General features: G+C 39.8%; 1 protein-coding gene across 2 annotated transcripts in view; it reads left to right on the forward strand.

The window, feature by feature from the left end:
• The first annotated feature begins 1,441 nt into the window (after positions 1-1,441).
• The window catches only part of LOC125897806 (rho guanine nucleotide exchange factor 12-like), a 52,783-nt gene continuing 34,885 nt past the window's right edge, over positions 1,442-19,339 (forward strand). For both annotated transcript variants that reach the window (XM_049591241.1, XM_049591239.1), the window contains exon 1: positions 1,442-2,106. In XM_049591241.1, the coding sequence (XP_049447198.1) occupies positions 2,075-2,106 (32 nt within the window). In that variant the 5' untranslated portion in view covers positions 1,442-2,074. The remainder of the gene's footprint in view (positions 2,107-19,339) is intronic.

Here is a 19,339-nt window from a genome sequence, read left to right on the forward strand (position 1 = left end):
TAGTTAGATGTGGACATGGTGCAGTGAGGTGGAAACGGTCATTTATAATATCTGCATGAGCCATTCATTGCATTGAATACAGTACTGTATCTGTAAATATATGTATATGTATTGTAGGGTTGCAACGGTATGGAATTCATTTCAAAGTATGATAACTGTCTCAAAAGATATTGTGGTGTCACAGTATCATGGTATTATAGAATTTATATTATTATTAGTCAGAATGATCTTTAAAGGAATGAAAACAGAAGGATTATTTTTGGTTGAACATACATTTTATTACCATAATTTAAACTTGAAACCATTTTGTTAATGGAAGTATGAGGGCAAAGTCTCCCCTTAGAAAATAACTAAAGTAAAGGGGAGATTCAGGGTCCAGCTGCATCTTTTTTTCCAATAACGTAGAAAAGCGAACGTTCAAGGTACAATTACTGTCAGCTTTTACATCACGGTATACCTTGAAACCGGTGTACTGCTGCAACCCATACGTACTGCACGTATGTGTATATATTTTGATTAGGTGAAGGTAATCTGTTGCTTTATGGGGCTAAAACAACGACAGGATTCAAGGATTCAAAGGATTCAAGAGTTGCATGAAGAAAAACATGAGAAGATCGTCATTGGAAAACTATCAGAATGCAAAAAATATTCAGATAAAATCATTGTAATGCTTGTGTTTTATTTTGCAGTGAAGCGTTTTTCAGTACTAATGTTTTCTTTATACACTGTCACTGTTCTAGTCCATATTTTGTATGTAGTCTCTGTCCAGAGCTGTGGTGGAAGTATTCAGATCCTTTATGTACAGAAAGTATCATTAGTTTCAAAATACATGCATTCAGAAATTTACTGAAGTAAAATTGCAAAGGTATTAGCACCAAAATACACTTAAAATACCAGAAGCCAAAGTACTCACGTGGAATGTCCCATTTTTATAATAATAATATATAAGATTAAAATTATTGATGCATTAATTTGTAAATCACTTTAATGTTGCGGCTGGTAAAGATGGGGCTTATTTTGTTTACTTTATAAGCTACTGGGTGTTTTATCCCATAAAAATACTTTGTTAGTAATCCGAATCTGCAAAGTAACTAAAGATGACGAATAAATGCACTGGAGTACGAAGTGCAGCCTTTGCCTCTGAAATATAGTGGGGTGGAAGTATGAACTATGAATGGAAACACTTAAGTAGAGTACAAGTACCTTACATTTGTAACTGAGTAAATGTATGCTGCTTATTTACTTTCTATCAGGGTTTAATTGTGAGTTAAAGTCAAATAAAACATCATCATGACTTCTAAATCGGACAGTTTAGCGAAGTACGAGGAGCTCCTGAACGCAACAGGATGGAAGGTGGGTTTTTCTCCTCTTTTTGACTCTTTTGGGGAGGGGGGACAAAGCATTTCCTTTTTTTCCATTTGCATCACATTGTGGAGCAAAAACACTCCCGTCAGTCGTCCACATCTAGAGAGGATTAAAGTGAGCAGACCTGGAGGAGGATGCTACACAAACTCAGCGTCGGTGGACTCTGGACCTTCATTTTGGATTTAACAGCCAAAGTTTGACGTAATTCTCCCCCGGATAATCAGGAATAGGCTGGGGTGTCATCACCATGGAAATATTTCCCAAGGAAAAATAAAGATATGCTCAACTTGGACTTGGAGGTGAACTGAGAAAGTTGGGGAAACATTGAAAGCAAGTTGTGAGCAGGAGTTGACGGTTTTCCAGATGTCTGTGCTGATGCAGACAGCGGCTGTCTAATGAAACACATTCACACCCCAAAGAAAAAAAAGTAACACATTTCTTTATTTCTTGCAACTCTGTGGATTTTGGGGAACAACTACATGACTTTAACTTTATCCTTCGCTCTCCCCTGGGATTGTCCAGCCAGCACTCCCATCAGAATAACGGGGTCTAAACTCTGAATGCTGGAAATAACAAGTCGTCGACGTTTCTGGATATGGACGGACACCGAGGAGACGAAATAAAGGAGCCGTTTTATTAAATTAAGACAGACGCTATCATGAAAATGTGATTTGGGTGAAGTCGTCGGAAACTCATAAGGGAAGTCCCAATGAGTGGCACACAGTCAACTCTCACTGACAGGTAGGCTAAATGCCCTTTTTCCTCAGACTTCCTTATTTTTGGTCTTTGCTCTTTGAATACAGCACATTTGCTCTCAATTTATCAAGTTCATACGGGTTTCAGAATCGGTTTGACAATGGAAAGACAACTAACCGCATCACGCCGAACTTTATTGAAAAAATGGCCAATTGTAAGATTATCGCACTTGTTTGACAACACATATAACCAGAATAATATAGCATACAATATTATCATTAGGTTCGGTGTTCTGGTATATTCGGCAGTAAAATGATCAACCAAAAAATCCCTAGCTGTCTAAAAAGTGTTAGTTTTTTCAATTTAGCTTGCCCTTTTCATGTCGCATTGTGGTGGCAGACCACGGCCTCTGGGATTTTTGGGGGATATTATTTTAAAGTTAAGTTGGTGCATGTTCTGCTGGATGTAAGCCGAACTCAATACAAGACTTTAACGATTTCTGAGAGTGCTTGTATTATCTTCTAACTTCTATGTTTTTCTGGAAAACATAGGTAAAGTGTAAATTTACAGATTTTTCGACGGAGTTCGTGAACAGGGTTTCTGCTATTCACACCAAAAATGAACAGAAAGGGGCTCGGTTTTTTTTTTCTCTTTCCCCCCTTGGTGACAAGCTGCCTTCCCAGCCAGCAGGGGGCATTTTACTGGAGTGATTCATTGTTTACTTGTGGCCCCTAAAAGACCAACCTTTTATTAGAGGTTCCTGCACATTTTTCTGTTCATATCTCCAGGACAAGTGCACAGCCCAAGTCTGAGACAATTTCCTTGATGTCTGGCTTGAATAAAGGTGGATTGAAACATCTCTGTGTAAACATGTACTTGAGTATTTATATAATGAAACCGTTGCACAGAGGGTCCCATGGGAGTTCAGCAGATACCTCCATATGTTTCACAGTCACATGATGTTGTCTGTGATTGTCAACAGGGTTAATCGAGTCTCATTGACTCTTTGCAACTGTCTACAGCATTGTACACAAAGTTAAAAGTCATATGAAGCTGTGCATGTCAATACATATTGACTATAGACTGTTTCAAACCGGACAACATAAACATTCTAAATGGGTCCCTTTGTATTTCCTCTTTGAGTGTATGTTAATGCAGAAGCTGACAGGAAGTAAACAGGGACCAAAGTTGTTGCCCTAGCAACAGAATAGCAATGAAATGGTCCATATGGTCACAGAAAACACAGGTTGTTATAAGAAAACATTTATTTTGCACCATTTATCACCTGGTTCTTGTTTATGACTTAAGTGCCTGATAAAGTCTTGCAGCTCCAGAGTTTATTGGTACCAACCTGAAGCATTTCTGAAAGAATTGTACAAGGTGAGTTGTTTAAAAAATGTTAATGGTTGACTTTAAGCTTTTCAGATTCCACCCCACATAAGTCACTTGTGTATTTTTACACTCAGTAATCAGGAGTTTCCTCTGAGGAAATGCCAAAACAAAGGCACACATGACTGCCTCGGAAAGTCAAACAAAGTCATTTGATTTCTTGACCTTCAGCCTGCAGAGAGGACCGAGCCGCTGCTCTGCTTTTTCAACAAGACTGGGCCTCTTTTTGTGTAGTTTTGATTCTCTGTCATGTTTCCATCACAAATTCCACATAAAGACCATATACAGTTAAAACAGACTGTGGAAGTGGAAAGCGTGACACACACTGTAGAATGGACTTAAAGGGAAAATCTACCCTGAAATGGATTTCACAGATATCTGTGCAGCTCAGGTTAGATTTGCTAGATTTATTATGACATGGCATGTGAATGTTACATTTATTTATTTTCCAACTGAGAAAAAAAAATAAGTATGCAGTCATAGGGGTGCCATGAAGAAAAAGAAATCTGCAAAAGAATAAAACAAAAACTGCAAATATGAAGAGAAATAGATAAAAGAATAAAGAAGTAAATAAAGAATGTGGAAATATAAAAATAATTAAATGATAAACAGGGACAATAAAAGGAAAAACCAAAGACAATAAGGAGAAAAAAAAGGAAAAAATAAAGAAATTACATTATATAAAAATAAATAAATAAAAATATGCATAAAAATAAAGTTATATGCAAACAAATCAATAAACATATTTTTAAACACATTATAAATAAATATGTACAGAAATAGATAAAAAATTAACGTAAAAATAAATGAAAACACTTGTAATTATTCTTATATATTTAGTTATTTTTTTATTATTTATTTATTTATTCTTTTATTTATTTCTCTTCATATTTCCACATGTATTTATTTATTTTTATTATTTTATGGATTTTTAAAAAAATTATTATGGCTCTTCTACGACTCCATAAAATAAGCCTGTAACAAAAATGCATTATCATAAGAAGTGGAATTTATTTTCGGAGTGGGGAATATTTTTGAAATCATTATCCCACAGTTAGCACTCTCGCCTCACAGCAAGAGGGTTGCCGGTTCGATCCCGGGCGTGGGAGCCCTTCTGTGCGGAGTTTGCATGTTCTCCCCGTGTCAGCGTGGGTTCTCTCCGGGCACTCCGGCTTCCTCCCACAGTCCAAAGACATGCAGATTTGGGGACTAGGTTAATTGGAGACTCTAAATTGTCCGTAGGTGTGAATGTGAGCGTGAATGGTTGTTTGTCTCTATGTGTCAGCCCTGCGATAGTCTGGCGACCTATCCAGGGTGTACCCTGCCTCTCGCCCGATGTAGCTGGGATAGGCTCCAGCCCCCCCCCCCGACCCTCAAGAGGATGAAGCGGTTAGAAGATGAATGAATGAATTATCCCACAGTAATAAGGATGAACAAGGATACTTCATTTTGGCTTGATTGTTTTCAACATGGCGGCTTGGTCACAAACATTCTCATTTTACAGCTAAACAGTACACTAAAATATGTTTCTGAAAACATTTCAGGTGAGATATAAGCAATAAAATAACAGATTCATGATTCATAATTGAGTTTTTAACAAGCAGTGACTGACATGATTGACAGCTGCGTTACAGACTCCTCAGCTCAGTTGTTGGTGCTCTGTGGCCGACTCCAGAAAATGCCACTAGAGGCTGTAGGAAGAGGAGGTGGGACATGACCCTTTTTACTGATTATTTGTCTCATGTTCAACCCCAAATCCAGAAAAGTTGTGACGCTGTGTAAAATGTAAATATCCATATCCTTTGACCCCTCTGGTGTCACTGCATTAAAACAAACGTGATTGTATAAAGGACAGTAGGGGCCTCCCTAGTGTATTGGATAGAGCAATCGTCTTCCACGCGGAAGGTCCAGGGTTCGAATTCTGCTGGGGTCAATGTCAGCAAAGGGGTCGCAAGAGGTTCCCACCGCTGAATCAAATGGGATCAGATTCCTTAAGGAGGCTTCAGGATAAGAAGTAACTCTGGAATATGAGCTAAGTCTTCCCACTGTAGCCGAGAGGTTCCAGACGTAAAACAAGTGGACATTGTATAAAGGACATTACTACATGGATTTGAAAACACTTTGGAAAACCACTGCCAGTAAACACAGTTCATCGCTGCATCTACGAATTCAAGTTAAGACGGTTTTTGGAAATCATGGATGTCGTGTCCTCTGGATTAAAGAGGAAAAGAACCATCCAGATCATTACCAGCACAAAGTTCAAAGCCAGCATCTATCCCATGGCATCGTGGGTAACTCTCACATCTATGAAGGCACCATGAATGTTGAAAGGCACATAGAGCTTCTGGAGGAACATATGCTGCCATCCAGACAACGTTTTTTTCAGGGACATCACTGCTTATTCCAGCAAGACAATGAGACACATTGTGCTCGTGTTCCAACAGTGTGGCTTCGTAGTAAAAGAGTGCAGGTACTAGACTGACCTGCCTGCAGTCCAAACCTGTCTCCTACTGAACATGTTGCGCATTATAAAGCACAAAATATGACAATGGAGACCTTGGACTGTTTAGACAATGAAGTCGTATATCAAACAAGAATGGGAAAAAATTTCACTTTAAAAACTTCAACAGTGGGTGTCCTCAGTTCCCAAATGTTTACTGAGTGTTTTTAAAAAGAAAAGGTGACATCACACGGTGGTAAATGCTCCTGTCTGAACTTTATTGGAACGTGTTGCAGGCATCAAATTCAGAATGAGTGTATATATTTACAGAAAACCAATACCTATCAGTATAAACATCAAATATCTTGTCTAAATATGGGTCAAACAAGTTTTTCAAATCACTGCATTCTGTTTTTATTTACATTTTACACATCAACTTTTGTAGCATTCGGATTGTATGTCTTTCAGAATACAGTCACAGTTTCAGCAAATATCACAGGAAGTTATTTTGATTAAAGTTACCAACTGTATCTTTAAGTAAAAGTGCTAAAGCATTAACAGCAAAATGTATTTGAAGTACTACAGTATTCGAATTGGTGGGCACAGTTATGCCTTTCAACAGTTATTGTGTTATATATATCATAATATTTAATAAATTGAGTACCTACATCCAAAAATACTATATTTCCCTCTGAGATGTAGTGGAGTAGATGCATTCAGTAGCATAAAACGGAAATACTCAAGTAAAGTATAAGTACCTCCAAATGGTACTTGAGTGCAGTACTTAATAGTTACTTCACACCACTGCTGAAGCCTGTACTACAAAAAAAGGTTCAGTTGCCCGGCAACATTTGTGCCAACTCCAGCAGTGGTTAGGTCACTTCTTGGATGTTGTTCAAGGGTTTCTCAGTGAGAAGAATTCAGTTTGAGCAGCCTGCTAGGGTCCTCCTTACATTTGTGGTATTTTACTGTCTGGATGTGACAACCCCCAGCATGGCACATGTTCTCCTGTCTGCCTAGCCTCGAGGGATGGACTGAAACCACCCTCTTTTCTGTAGATCACTGCAGAGGGATTGTTTGGCTCCAAAAACTTTTACTAGTGGAAGTAACTTCAGGCTCACAGTTCCCTGGAGGCTGGGTAGAAGCAGTCGGCTTTTAGGCCTTTTAAGGGAAACTTACTTTATTACAACTTGGGTTTCGTTTTAGCAGCTCTGACCATTGCTTTTATCAGTTCTGTCAACATTGTCCTTACCAAAGTAATTGTGGAAATCAGGAACACGGCTAAAAATAGGTACAACAAACAGAATCAGTGAGACAATCAGACCGGCCAACAGGTTTATCAAAACAAAAGCAAGCAGTAGAATTATCAAACAATCTCTGTGTTATCCATCAGAGTTTATAGACACATTTTTGTAACATGCAGAAACATACAATCTCACAACCGTGCTGCCTCGCCTGGCGATTAATCTCCTCTGTGCGGGTGCGAAAGGAGGCCGGATTTCAATTTCTCTCCCAAACTCTTTTTTTGATTCATCTTCACACAACCACTTCTGTGACATTTCGTGTGAACAACTGAGAGCAGCTCCATGAATGCTTTCATGGAGAGACTTATGAAAGTGTGCTCTGTCCCCATTTGGACATGTTGTTGTGCCTATTTTTGTGATATTCTGCCCCAGACGCATGTGGTGCCTCTCTCCTTATTGCACATGCATTCAAGGGAGAATTGTGCAAATAATAAACATATAAACCGAGTTTGATTATGTATTCAATAAGATAAGATAGAACATTATTTATTCCAAAGGAGATTGCTGTGCAGCAGTTGCAATACAAACCACTGGGATTTCAAAGGTCGTGCACTTTGCGACAGTCAGTTTCGAATGGAAAATTCTCTGCTTTGAAAACCAGCTGATGAGAAGGAGCCAGAGAGAAAGTCAAGGAGATGCAGGCCTTTAAAACTAAAAACAGATTTTTATCAAACACATCTGATCACACATCACATCTTACTTTTTGTTTCCCATGAATGTGTTTAATGCTTCCTACTGCATTATTGCTGCAAATAGGAGCCTGATCTTGGTAAAGAATATACTGAGGATGACTGGCAAGAAGCAGTAGCCTCTGCCCAAACCACTTTCTTCTGTAATTGATGAGAGAAACTCGATACAAAATATTGCACAGATGCCACATTCACAATGTGTGAGAATGCAACATCTCAAAATTCTGAAGTAGTATTGCACAGGAATTGAGCAAGATTTTCCCACTAAAAATAACCAAAGATCCAGGCCTCTTCGGTCTGAACTTGCCCTCTGAAACACTGTCCCTGGGTAAATCTGACTTCAAACTTTGTGACAAGCTCCTACTCGTGGCTAGGAGGGATATTTTAAAGCAGTGGATAAGTGACAAACCTCCCTCAGTCACACAGTGGAAAGACTAACTGCTTGATTGAAGGGGGATGATGGTCTGTTTAAAGGCCCTGATCACACAGTGATATGTTGCAGTGTTTTGCAGGTTGCAAAATGCAAGGCGCGCTGTGCTGCCTTTTTTGAATTTAATTTAATACCACTCATGGTAAAAAAGGCTTGCTGCGCCTTTTTATTGTTGCCACGCAACCACGGACTCACCTCCCTATTCTAACCTTCCCGTGTAATCAATGTACTGTTTATTTATTCATTTTTAGTTATTTCACAGTAATTAGTATCTAGTTCATTAAATGTAGAGGCAGAGGGTACTTATTGTAGCTCTGGTTTTGAGTGAGAGGCTGTCAGTAAATACTTTGCTGGGCACAGGGAAACAGAGATTTGTGTGGGTACATGAGACCCCAAACTACTACTACTCTCAAATCAACAATGGGAAAAAAGATGACGAAAGAAGAGATGAGGTGGGGTGTTTTTCTGCTTTGACTTGATGTTTTTTCAACTCAAGAAGTTCAAAGCTCTCTGGCAAAAACGGCAGGCACCTAGAGCGCAGAAACATGAGGCGTGTTGCAAAGCAAAAACCATGGGCAAAAAGCTTCATTCTCATTGAATACAGTAACAAAAAGGCGCCTCTCATGGCTAAAACGCTTTCTGTGTGATCAGGGCCCAACCGACTTCAGAGAACTACGGCAATGTAGGCCCCCTGTTGCATTGCCTAATGTTGCTGTGCGTCAGCCAGAAAGTTGCACATGAACACACTGCAAGGACTACAGCCAACCTGCATGTATGTTCTGCGCCTGTCTAAGAGGAAATAACTCTGACACACCAAGCTGATGGTCAGCTGTTGGTCAATGTTGGGTCATCAGTGAGCATCTGTTGCCCTAGTCAATGCAGCGTGTCCCGCACCGTTGCCCCTTGTTGGCACCTGTTTTTAGCTGATTAAGCATGTTAAATTGGCGTTGTTGTTTACTGTCCTCACTTCCGTTTCTTGTCTCATGCACTGAGCTGAACTGCCAATCAGAGTGATTTCATTCACGGATGGGCTTTGCTGTTGCCAACAATGACTTAACATGCTGATTTAGCCAAAAGCGGGTGCCAACGAGGGGCAATGGTGTTGGACACACCACACTGACTGGGCGACAGATGCTCACCGACAGAACTCTGTAAGGTGGGGGAGATATGGAGTAGACTAGAATCATCTCTCTAGCTCCTAGGTGAATAACTTGCTCATTTGTTTGGGGGTGGAGGGGGTCAGTTGTAACGACAAAAATAATTAAAAATCTATGTTAAAAAGAAAAGAAAGAGACTGCTGTGAGATCAGGCAATTAGGCCACAGCGATGTCAGTCTGAAAATGAATAGCAAAATGAAAGCAAGAGGACTGTTTTTCTAATGACGCAAATTTGGTGAAATGAGCACCTGATGACCTCAGAGAAATTCCACTGCTTACTGGCCTCTCCTTGCCTTTCTGAGTGTGTGTCGAGGTCGGGTCCAGGGTCACTTCAGGAGCTGACTGTGTAATGAGCTGCTGTCGTAGTAAATCAGGTGCTCACACGTAGACGCAAATACATGTGAATCTGGCCCACAGAGCTCTTACAGAGAAATCAGGGAGGAAGTGCTGCCAGGAAGAGGCTCTGTAAGTGAGGCCATTCAGAACAGGTGCCAGTAATTTATTCTTTGGACGTGGTCAAATGACACGTATGATTTGTTTGAAGGACACCTTAGAGATACACATGTTCAAACCATCAAGCAATTTAAATAATGACTGCTCTCCCTCCCCTTGTTGGGACAAGACAGGGGGTTCTTTCTGTCCTCTTCAGATCAAATATGACTAAACCTGCCTATTTGTTTTGATATTTTACCACAGAGTTCAGCCATGTTTAACGGTGATGCAAAGATCGAGGGTGTATGATTGAGCTGAATGCCAACAGGCTGTGGACCAGCTCTTTTGCTCTTTGTCACACAGATTTGCTGATCTGTGTGTTTTCCCGCCCGCCAACCTCCCACCTTCCCTCCTCTCCCTCCCCTCCACCCTCTCCACCCTCTCCACCCTACCCGGAGCTCTGACGGGAAGTGGTGACATCACTGTTAAACAATGTCTGTCAGGCCCACCAGACCACTGGTCCTTCCTGACTGACACTGCCACTACCAACCACACAGAGCTCACTGTCATGCTTCTGCATTTACAGTATGATAAAACACTCACAGCCTCTATAATTTACTGAAAGATTAATACAGCGACTTCATTTACAAAGTATATTCACAAGTTTGAGGTTGCAACCTGATTATGTCTTTTATTTTTCCTCTTCACTGCCGCCCAAATGGAGTTAAAGTGCACTCTCATGAAAAAGATAAAATTGTCCCATCAAAATTACGGTGGTTAAATTACCAGTGGTATAATTAAAAACAAATGATTATTGTTTGTCAATGCAGCACAGTAAGCAAATGACACGTGTGACATCTCAGCATCCAACATAATGTAAACATGCTAATTTTCCACTTTCAGATGGATTATTTGGGTTAAAATGAAACTTTTGATATCCAATTATCCAAAAAAATATATAGAATTTATATTTGAATTGATGAGTACAATCCTGCACACTTTCTGACAGTACTCTATTTCGTTTGCATGCTTTTTCCAGGTTCAGTGTCTAAATATGAAGTTCATGCTGTTCTCATGCACTGTTCATACGAAGTAATGCACCAGAATTTGTTTATAACGTAATCTTGAAGGCTGCAATCATGTGACAAATGTGCTAACAGGAGTAAAGAAGGAGGTAGTATGAAGTAGTATCCTAAAGTAGGACTTTTCCCCAGGAGTCCGGTGTTTGTGTCTCATATGAAACCAAGTGAACTTTGAGTTATTTTAAGGTACATCACCAGCATGTTTCCTTTCCTAAACCTAATCTGCGTAACTTTATTTGCCTAAATCTTACCTGTGTAACTTAGCATTATGTACATAACTTCATTCATTCATTCATTATTTTACATAACAGGTTATCCTGTTAGGGGTCACCCGGGGCTGGAGCCCATCCCAGCTGACATTGGGCGAGAGGCAGGGTACACCCTGGACAGGTCACCAGACTATCACAGGGCTGACACATAAAGACAGACAACCATTCACACTCACATTCACACCTACGGACAATTTAGAGTCACCAATTAACCTGCATGCATTTGGACTGTGGGAGGAAGCTGGAGTACCTAGAGAAAATTAAATTTTTCAGAATCTTATCACTTCCCATTTATTTGGCCGCTGCCTGTCAAAGTGTTGACAACTATAGGTTTAGCAGCTCACTGCGATTGATAATGATCATCAACAGCATTATTAATGAACAAACATCTTAATTTAGCTTCAACAAATCCAGAGATGCAACTTCTGTCAGTCTTTAGCTACATATCCCGTGAATTTATAATCCCAAATGAGAGTTATTTATGTAACTACAGTCCTATGATTTCTAGATGACAGCTAGACATGGTGCATGATACCAGGCAGAATTAGATATAACTCTTCACACCACTTAAAGTTGATTTATGTGTTAATATGACATAATCGGGATGGCGTTGACCTGATTTGCTTCTGTACATTATGATTGATCATGTGATCATCTAAGTTGTTGTCTGGTGTCTTGTAAGCCCATCAGTTACTCGATATTAATACATTTAAGGTCAAGTAAATCTTTGACAAACAAACAGTAAGAGCAGCAGTATGGGGCTTATCAAATAACATAATGATAATGTATGAGAAGGAAAGCGTTACCATAGCAACTGTAGATATGTTGAGATTGATGCCTATCCTTGAAATAGGTTTAAAACACAATTCAAGTGTCTGATCTTCCTAACCATTGAATAAGGAACTTAAATGTGTCCATGTGCAAAAAATGTGTCTGTGGCTTTGTTCAAGATTGATTTAGACTTTTGTATATTCATCACTAAAGACAAACAAAGCCTTATCATGACAGATGTCCAAAGAGCAGGCGGGTCAAAGAACATATGTTGTGCAGTAAGAAGTCTGTAATAATTCCAGTTATTTACTGAGGAAAGTAAGTAAAGTAAGTATTCTGGTAGTCAGCCCACAAAACAGGGAGATATAGCCTTCAAGATTTAAATAGTGATGTCAAGTTAGCAACATAATCATGATTTATGAGCCTGAGGAGCTGATCAACACATCATCCAGTGTGGGAAAATATTAGAAATGACAGCACTATTTATGTTATAAACTGTTCTGTATCTCAGTGGTATAATCTTTATCAATCACCCTGTGCACTGGTTTAAGTCATCTTATATGAACTCTATATTGTGCAAACAGTTTTGAATATTTTACAGCTTACATTATTAAGCCTCTTGATTAGATCATTTCTGGGAGTTCACAAGCTTATATTAAATTTGGATGTTTGTGGTGATGCAGTGATGGGAGCCAAGTGATGTCAGATGCAAATGCACAATGATTCATTAATGAAACAGACATGAGAATATTCACTCTGGAAAGCTCAAATGATTAACCAGTGAAGTTATTGTTTACTTAAAGGATACGACTGGTGAATTGATCTTACTAACAAGTTTTTGTCTGTGTAGCCAGAGTCACAGAGCTCTTGTTGTCCAGAACTGTTAAAGGAGCTTTTCACTGCTGAAAGGATGGTCCTCTCACAAACTGGGCTGTCTGTGCAGCAGAAAGACAAAAATACTTTTGAAATTGGTGCTTCATGACCAGAAAAAAACAGAGAAAAAGGACTCTGGCATTTGCTTTCACTCAAGAAGAAGAAAACAAGTACAACTACCAGAATGTACCACACTAGACCAATAAATGCTCCCGCAATGCAGGTTGCTTGTCCGAGAAACAACATGGTGGCTGACCGGTAACAAATGAGCTCATTGAACAGATAAATAATAACTTAAAATATGTTTCGGAAGACATTTTAGATGATCAATACGCAACACAGTAACACAGTCTTGGTTCATATTTGATCAGCACTGCCTAGTATTACAGTTGGATCTGAGTTTTTTCCATCTAAGGCCGAGCAGCTAACTTCGCTGGCCGAGGTGGCTACTTTCACTTCAGCACTCATAAAAATATAAAAAATCTAATTTACTGGAACAGTCACAACACTGTTGATGAGAGTCGTTCGACAGAAATGATGGATTTTAAACAGAAATAGATGTTGTGCGACACTTTACTTTCATGTCATGCACTTGGAGAATTTTCTTTATGTCGCTGACAGTGTCATATTTTGTCGCGCAGTGTGTTTGCAAGTGTTACTATAGAAACCACGGACAAAGACGTTTTAAATCCACACTGACTCCAACCTGTATTCAGCATTGCTGTCCACAGAAGCAGCCATCTGTCGGCAGCAGCTCCTTGGGAGCTGAGAAGAAAACGACTGGCCAAACTGACTTCACCAGGCTGACTGACAGCAGACATTTTCTGAACTACAGTAGTTTTCACGTCAGTGTCACGGGAGATAAGATAAGATAGTGATCAACAGTGTTTGTATTCACTGAGTAATTTTATTTTTCAGCCCACCGAAACAAGTGAAGGGAATCTGCCACTCACAGAAGCTGATCAATCAATAAAAAATAGTTAATAAGTTAAAAACTTAAAGGGATAGTGCACCCAAAAATGAAAATTCAGCCATTATCTACTCACCCATATGCAGAGGGTGGCCCTGGTGAAGTTTTAGAATCCTCATATCCCTTGTGGAGATCAGCGGGGGGAGCTGCTAGCACACCTAATGGCAGACGGCGCCCCAGACTAACATCCAAGAACACAAAATGGAATCCACACATGAATGCGGAGCACAGAGAAGCAGTCAGAGCTACAGGCTACAGTGAGGCTAAAAACAGAGTTCATATGACGTTTTTCGAAACAACTTTTTATGTCGGGGCTGTAGCACACTTGGATCACTACGGATGAGCAGTATGGAGATACTTTGTTGATTCAATTTTGTGTTCTTGGATGTTAGTCTGGGGCGCCGTCAGCCATTAGGTGTGCTAGCCGCTCCCCTCGACGACCTCTGCAAGGGATGTTAGGACTCTAAAACTTCACCAGGGCCTCCATCGGCATATGGGTGAGTAGATAATGGCTGAATTTTCATTTTTGGGTGCACTATCCCTTTAAATACAGCAGGATTTGTGTGATTATAAACAGCTGTCTGTGCAGATTACTCTTTACTATATGCAACACAAACAGACTTGGACCATATAAAAACACAGGGGGCTCTGGTTACCATGGAGATGACTGAAACATTTCACCAAGGCATCAATTGAAAACAACGTGCTACTGTTTTATTTTTGTTGAGCGGCCAGCCATGAATCAGCATTTAATCTTGTGGCTCTTTTAGACTTTATAAATGTTATTGAACCAAATGGATCAAATCACAATAGTGAAACGAGTCATTTCACAGGGGTTGATATGGTCAAAATAATCAGCTGATTTGCAGACCTGTCTTTCCCAATAAGTTTAAGTTAAGTTTTAAGTCTATGGGAAAAAGTCTTGGACCCAATGGCATCAGGTGACGGACCTGGAAGTTGTTCTTCCATATTTGGCCACTATGTAAAATTGGCTTCAAAGCCTGGCACTTTTCCTGAGGGCTTTGCAGATTCTCATATTACAGCTAAACAGTGCAATAAGATATCTTTCTGAAAACATTTTTAGGTGGGAAATAGACAGTACAGTAACAGAAACTGGTTTGTATTTAACCAGCACTGTCTAGTTTTACAGTTTGATCTGAGTCTAGTCTGAGTTTGAGAGACAAAGGTGGCTGTCTTTCTCAGTTCACTTCTTTTTTTTAAGATATTTTTTGGGGCATTTTTAGCCTTTAATTGATAGGACAGACAAGTGTGAAAGGGGGAGAGAGAGAGAGACATGCAGCAAAGGGCCACAGGCTGGAGTCGAACCCGGGCCGCTGCGGCAACAGCCTTGTACATGGGGCGCCTGCTCTACCACTAAGCCACCGGCGCCCCTCTCAGTTCACTTCTGTACTCTTTGTGTTTGTGGTGGTGGCGGGCATTCAAAAAACAGGAAGTACATCAGAGCAACAGCCCAAAAGCCAGCACAATTTTCACTGGGAGATGAGAAGGGAGATCTGGGCGCTTGTAGGATAGAGGGAGGTTTACCATAGTTCATTGACACATACTACACACACTATTATGATATAACATATATAAAGCTGGTTCAGCAAGCATCCCTTTAAAAACATATCAGTGAGCCACACCGTTGCTCTGGCTGACAATGTTCCTGAACAAATTGGAGTTTATTTGACTCAAGCCCACATACACATAGAGAAATACTCAATAGAGTACCAAAACTGTATTAATCCGCAGCTGAAAATAGTCCCCAACAACTGCACTATTCATCCCGGTATGAGCTAATCACTTATTATGAAGGTATAAATCATGATGTATTCACTCCGTCTCCCTGCCTTCATGATAAACATTGAGATCTACTGTGTATGTGGAGTTTTAGCTTCCTCCTCAGTGGGTTTTTGTCTCCAGCCTCTGGAGCTGAGTCTTTTGCTGTTATCATCCCAGAGGAATTGTCTGGTATTTTTGGCATTTGAGGCACAAGTAGATAGCTGCATGCTTTTGGTTGCTGTGCAGAAAGAAAATAAAAAAAGTCTGGACAAATTAGCCAGCAGACACGCATCCCGGCCGGCTGACGCTAATACAATAAGTAAATTAATGATTCCCTTTTATCACGGTGCCAGTGAACTTTTCTCATGGACGTGAACACTTTTCTTTTTGTTATTGTGGATTGGTGAACTTTTGAACCTTTGGTGATTCAAACAAAAACATGCATTAGATTTTAATGACCTTTAAGGAGGCAGGACATATTGCTGCAATGTTTATAACTTGGCAAGATGACATTTAGTAGCTACCTAGCTGAAGATTTATAGCATATATTTTTAAACAAAACTAGCTTATTACATACAATGGTACAATGGTGTATACTGGCTCATAAGTGGAAAGAAAATGCAGCACAGAAATGCCCAAAACATGTTTGAGGTCATTTAGAAATTATGTTAAAAACAGCATTTACAAGTTTATTTTTTCAACTGTAAAATATCCCACACAGTACATATTTTTGCTGTGATAATCAATATTTTTTACATTTACCTTGGACCAAATAATGTATTCAGTTTCAAAAATGAACTTAATGACTCACTGGCTAAGGGGAATGGTAGATAAAAAAAATCCACCGACCAAGCATATTTTAAAATAATAAATTGCCTGTTTGTGTCACATACACATTAGTTTCAGTAAATGTAACTGACAAAATAAAGTCTTACGTTTAATACAAACTTAAAGAAGAGGCTGGAGCAAAATCTGAAGCAAAATTATTTCAATATATAGATCAATGTTTAATTAATTAAATCCTGAATGCCCCCCAAATGTTACTGTGGTATTTGCTATTAAATATACTCAAGGATCAAAAATAAAACTAAATTTAAAGGTTTTGTGAAGGGGACGTAAATCATTTCATTCAGCCTAACCCTTCTCATCATACTCCTCACTCTCTACCACAATCACTCTCTGGCGTCAAGTGATAGTTCAGCAGATCAGCTGATTTCCCATACAATTAACAGTGCTGCTAAATAAGGACCGTTCAGGATGGTCAGGTTTGCATTAGACACACTGTTTAGATATGCATAAAAAATACATCTGCTGACAGCAGAGGAGCAGCAGAGCAGTGTGCCAGTAAATGACACAAAAACGCAGTAGAAACTCTAGCATAGTTTTTTTTCTTACAAACTTGCATCCGTCAGTATGGTGGATAGCCCTCTGAAATTTACTCACCAAATGGATAAATCTACCTGCACTGGGCCCTCAGGGGGTTTAATTTCGGACCATGAACGTATGTAATGAGATGTGTTGTATATGTGCTCCTTGGCTTTGAAAGTAAGACTTAGTTATCACTGTGGGTAGTAAGCTTGCTAGTAGCCGAGCATGCTAACAATTGCAGCTTATAAATACACTGTTTAAGCTATTCCTTACATTTGTCTTGTGTTTTGAGTGGCTAATAAAAGCCACCCTGAAAACCTTGTAAATGTCCGGAATCTCTTACTACAAGCCAACATGGCCTGCTGTGCCTACAGTTATGGTAGTGAAAATATGATTTGATGCACAGGGAAGGGGTTTAGCAAACAGTCAGTTACAAAACATCTTTCTTTATAACTGTAAACTTTTAGCCATGCCCTCAGTTGTCTTGGTACAGTACTTCAAAGATATCACCTGACCAGAATCAAAGAAGTAAAACCTCTGAAGTTTCAGCAAACTGCCTCATGAATGTGCCTTTAAATATCCGACGCTGGAAGCTGAATTCCACCCGCTTATCCACCAGTATGTACTTATCTGCCACCCACTGAGCAGGATGCAATCTGTCCTTGTCTCGCCATGTCTTATCAACTGCTAATCTCCACCAACCACAGCAAGGAGGCTCCCTAAATGAGCCTTGCAACCACAGAGACAAAGACAAGGTTACCCCTGTAATACTCCACTATTCGGCATAATTTCATCCCTTTAAGTCTGTAACTGTGACATTTTCTTGTGTCAAGGAAAGAAGAACCAGTTTCATCCATTTAGTTCATTTTACACATATTCATGAGTTTGTATTTGTGTGAATCTGATATCACAGAGTTTAATTAATGTAATCTTTTCTCTGCACCATGAGCTTAGCCCAGACAGGATTGTTCACACACTCTGAGAGCTAAGTTAAAATTTCCTCAGCCCTCTGTCTTCCCTCAAAGGCACTTGTGCACCTCCTCCTTCCCGTCTCCCTCCTCTTTTTCTTTCCCAGCCCTCTCCCACATTCAGGAAACTGGAGCGGAGCCAAGGACCCTAGTCTCTGTTTCCGGGAATCTGTCCCACAAAGCCACAGTATAGTAGATTGGCTCTGACGTGGGAGCCATTGTTAGAAGCCCAGGGCCCCCATTGTCCAAGGGAGGAACAGCAGCACAAACAAAACCCCCTCTTGCGGAACGAGTAGGAGGAGCTGTAGGGGGGGGCGAGAACAAGGGAGCCTCAGCTATTAATATATATATAGTGGTCCCATGAGGGATATGCATATTAAACAAATACCAAGAGAAAGGGAGTATGTGGAGCCTGTTCTTTTCATGTCATTTAATCAAATACTTTATCTGTCCACTGTGATAGTGTGGACATGATTGGAGAATACTACACTGGTTGTCCATGGGAAGGTGTGATTTTTAATGGTACGCTGTGTTGGGCTGCACGATATGAGGAAAATATGTGATAACATTGTTGAAAAGCACGATAAGTATACTCCTTGTGATAAACAGATATGAAAGTGTACTCAGTTCTGCCTATCTTTCAGTAAACTGCTAAAATGCAACAAATTGCTTGTTAAATTAAAAAAATGTAAAGAAATAATTTCCAACCTTTCAGTGAATTTGGTATTTTATGTAGTTTTAGTGTGTACAAATAATGGAGTGTAAAAGGCCATCCACACCAAAAATGATGACTATAACAACAATGTCAGCATCCACACTGATAAACTATAGAGTTTTGTAAACAGTGGCGCCAAGCACGAGCTGTGTGCTCCAGCAGTGTCGACAGCTTAGGAAAATGGATATTGATGACATGTAGCTATTTATATTTGTCTCATCAACTCTGTTAATAATCATAACATAACACTTCAACCTGCCACTGATTTCAAGGGTGAGCCTGATTGTGTCCAAGATGTCTTTTTCTTCATAGTGGCTTCATGAAGCCATCTTGTGTCATCAAACAAGCGTGTTTCATGAATCTCTCCACAGCGTCATCTGCCATGTTAGATGTGTAAATTCAGGTGGATTTTAATTGGCTGTGAGTGTTTATATCATTCATCGAATCACTCTGAAATTAATCCCAGTGATATTGTTCGCCACTGTGGTCATATAGTTGTGGTGTAGACTCTGCGATCTCTTCGAGTTCCTACAATTTTTAAAACTTTGTTATTGTTGTAGTTGTCGTTCTTGGTGTGGACAACCCTTATAAATCTTGTGGTTACTAGGATGTTGCTAGGCAGCCATCAACGATTTCAGG

The sequence above is a fragment of the Epinephelus fuscoguttatus genome, linkage group LG12, assembly GCF_011397635.1.
Source record: "Epinephelus fuscoguttatus linkage group LG12, E.fuscoguttatus.final_Chr_v1".
Taxonomy (NCBI): Eukaryota; Metazoa; Chordata; class Actinopteri; order Perciformes; family Serranidae; genus Epinephelus; species Epinephelus fuscoguttatus.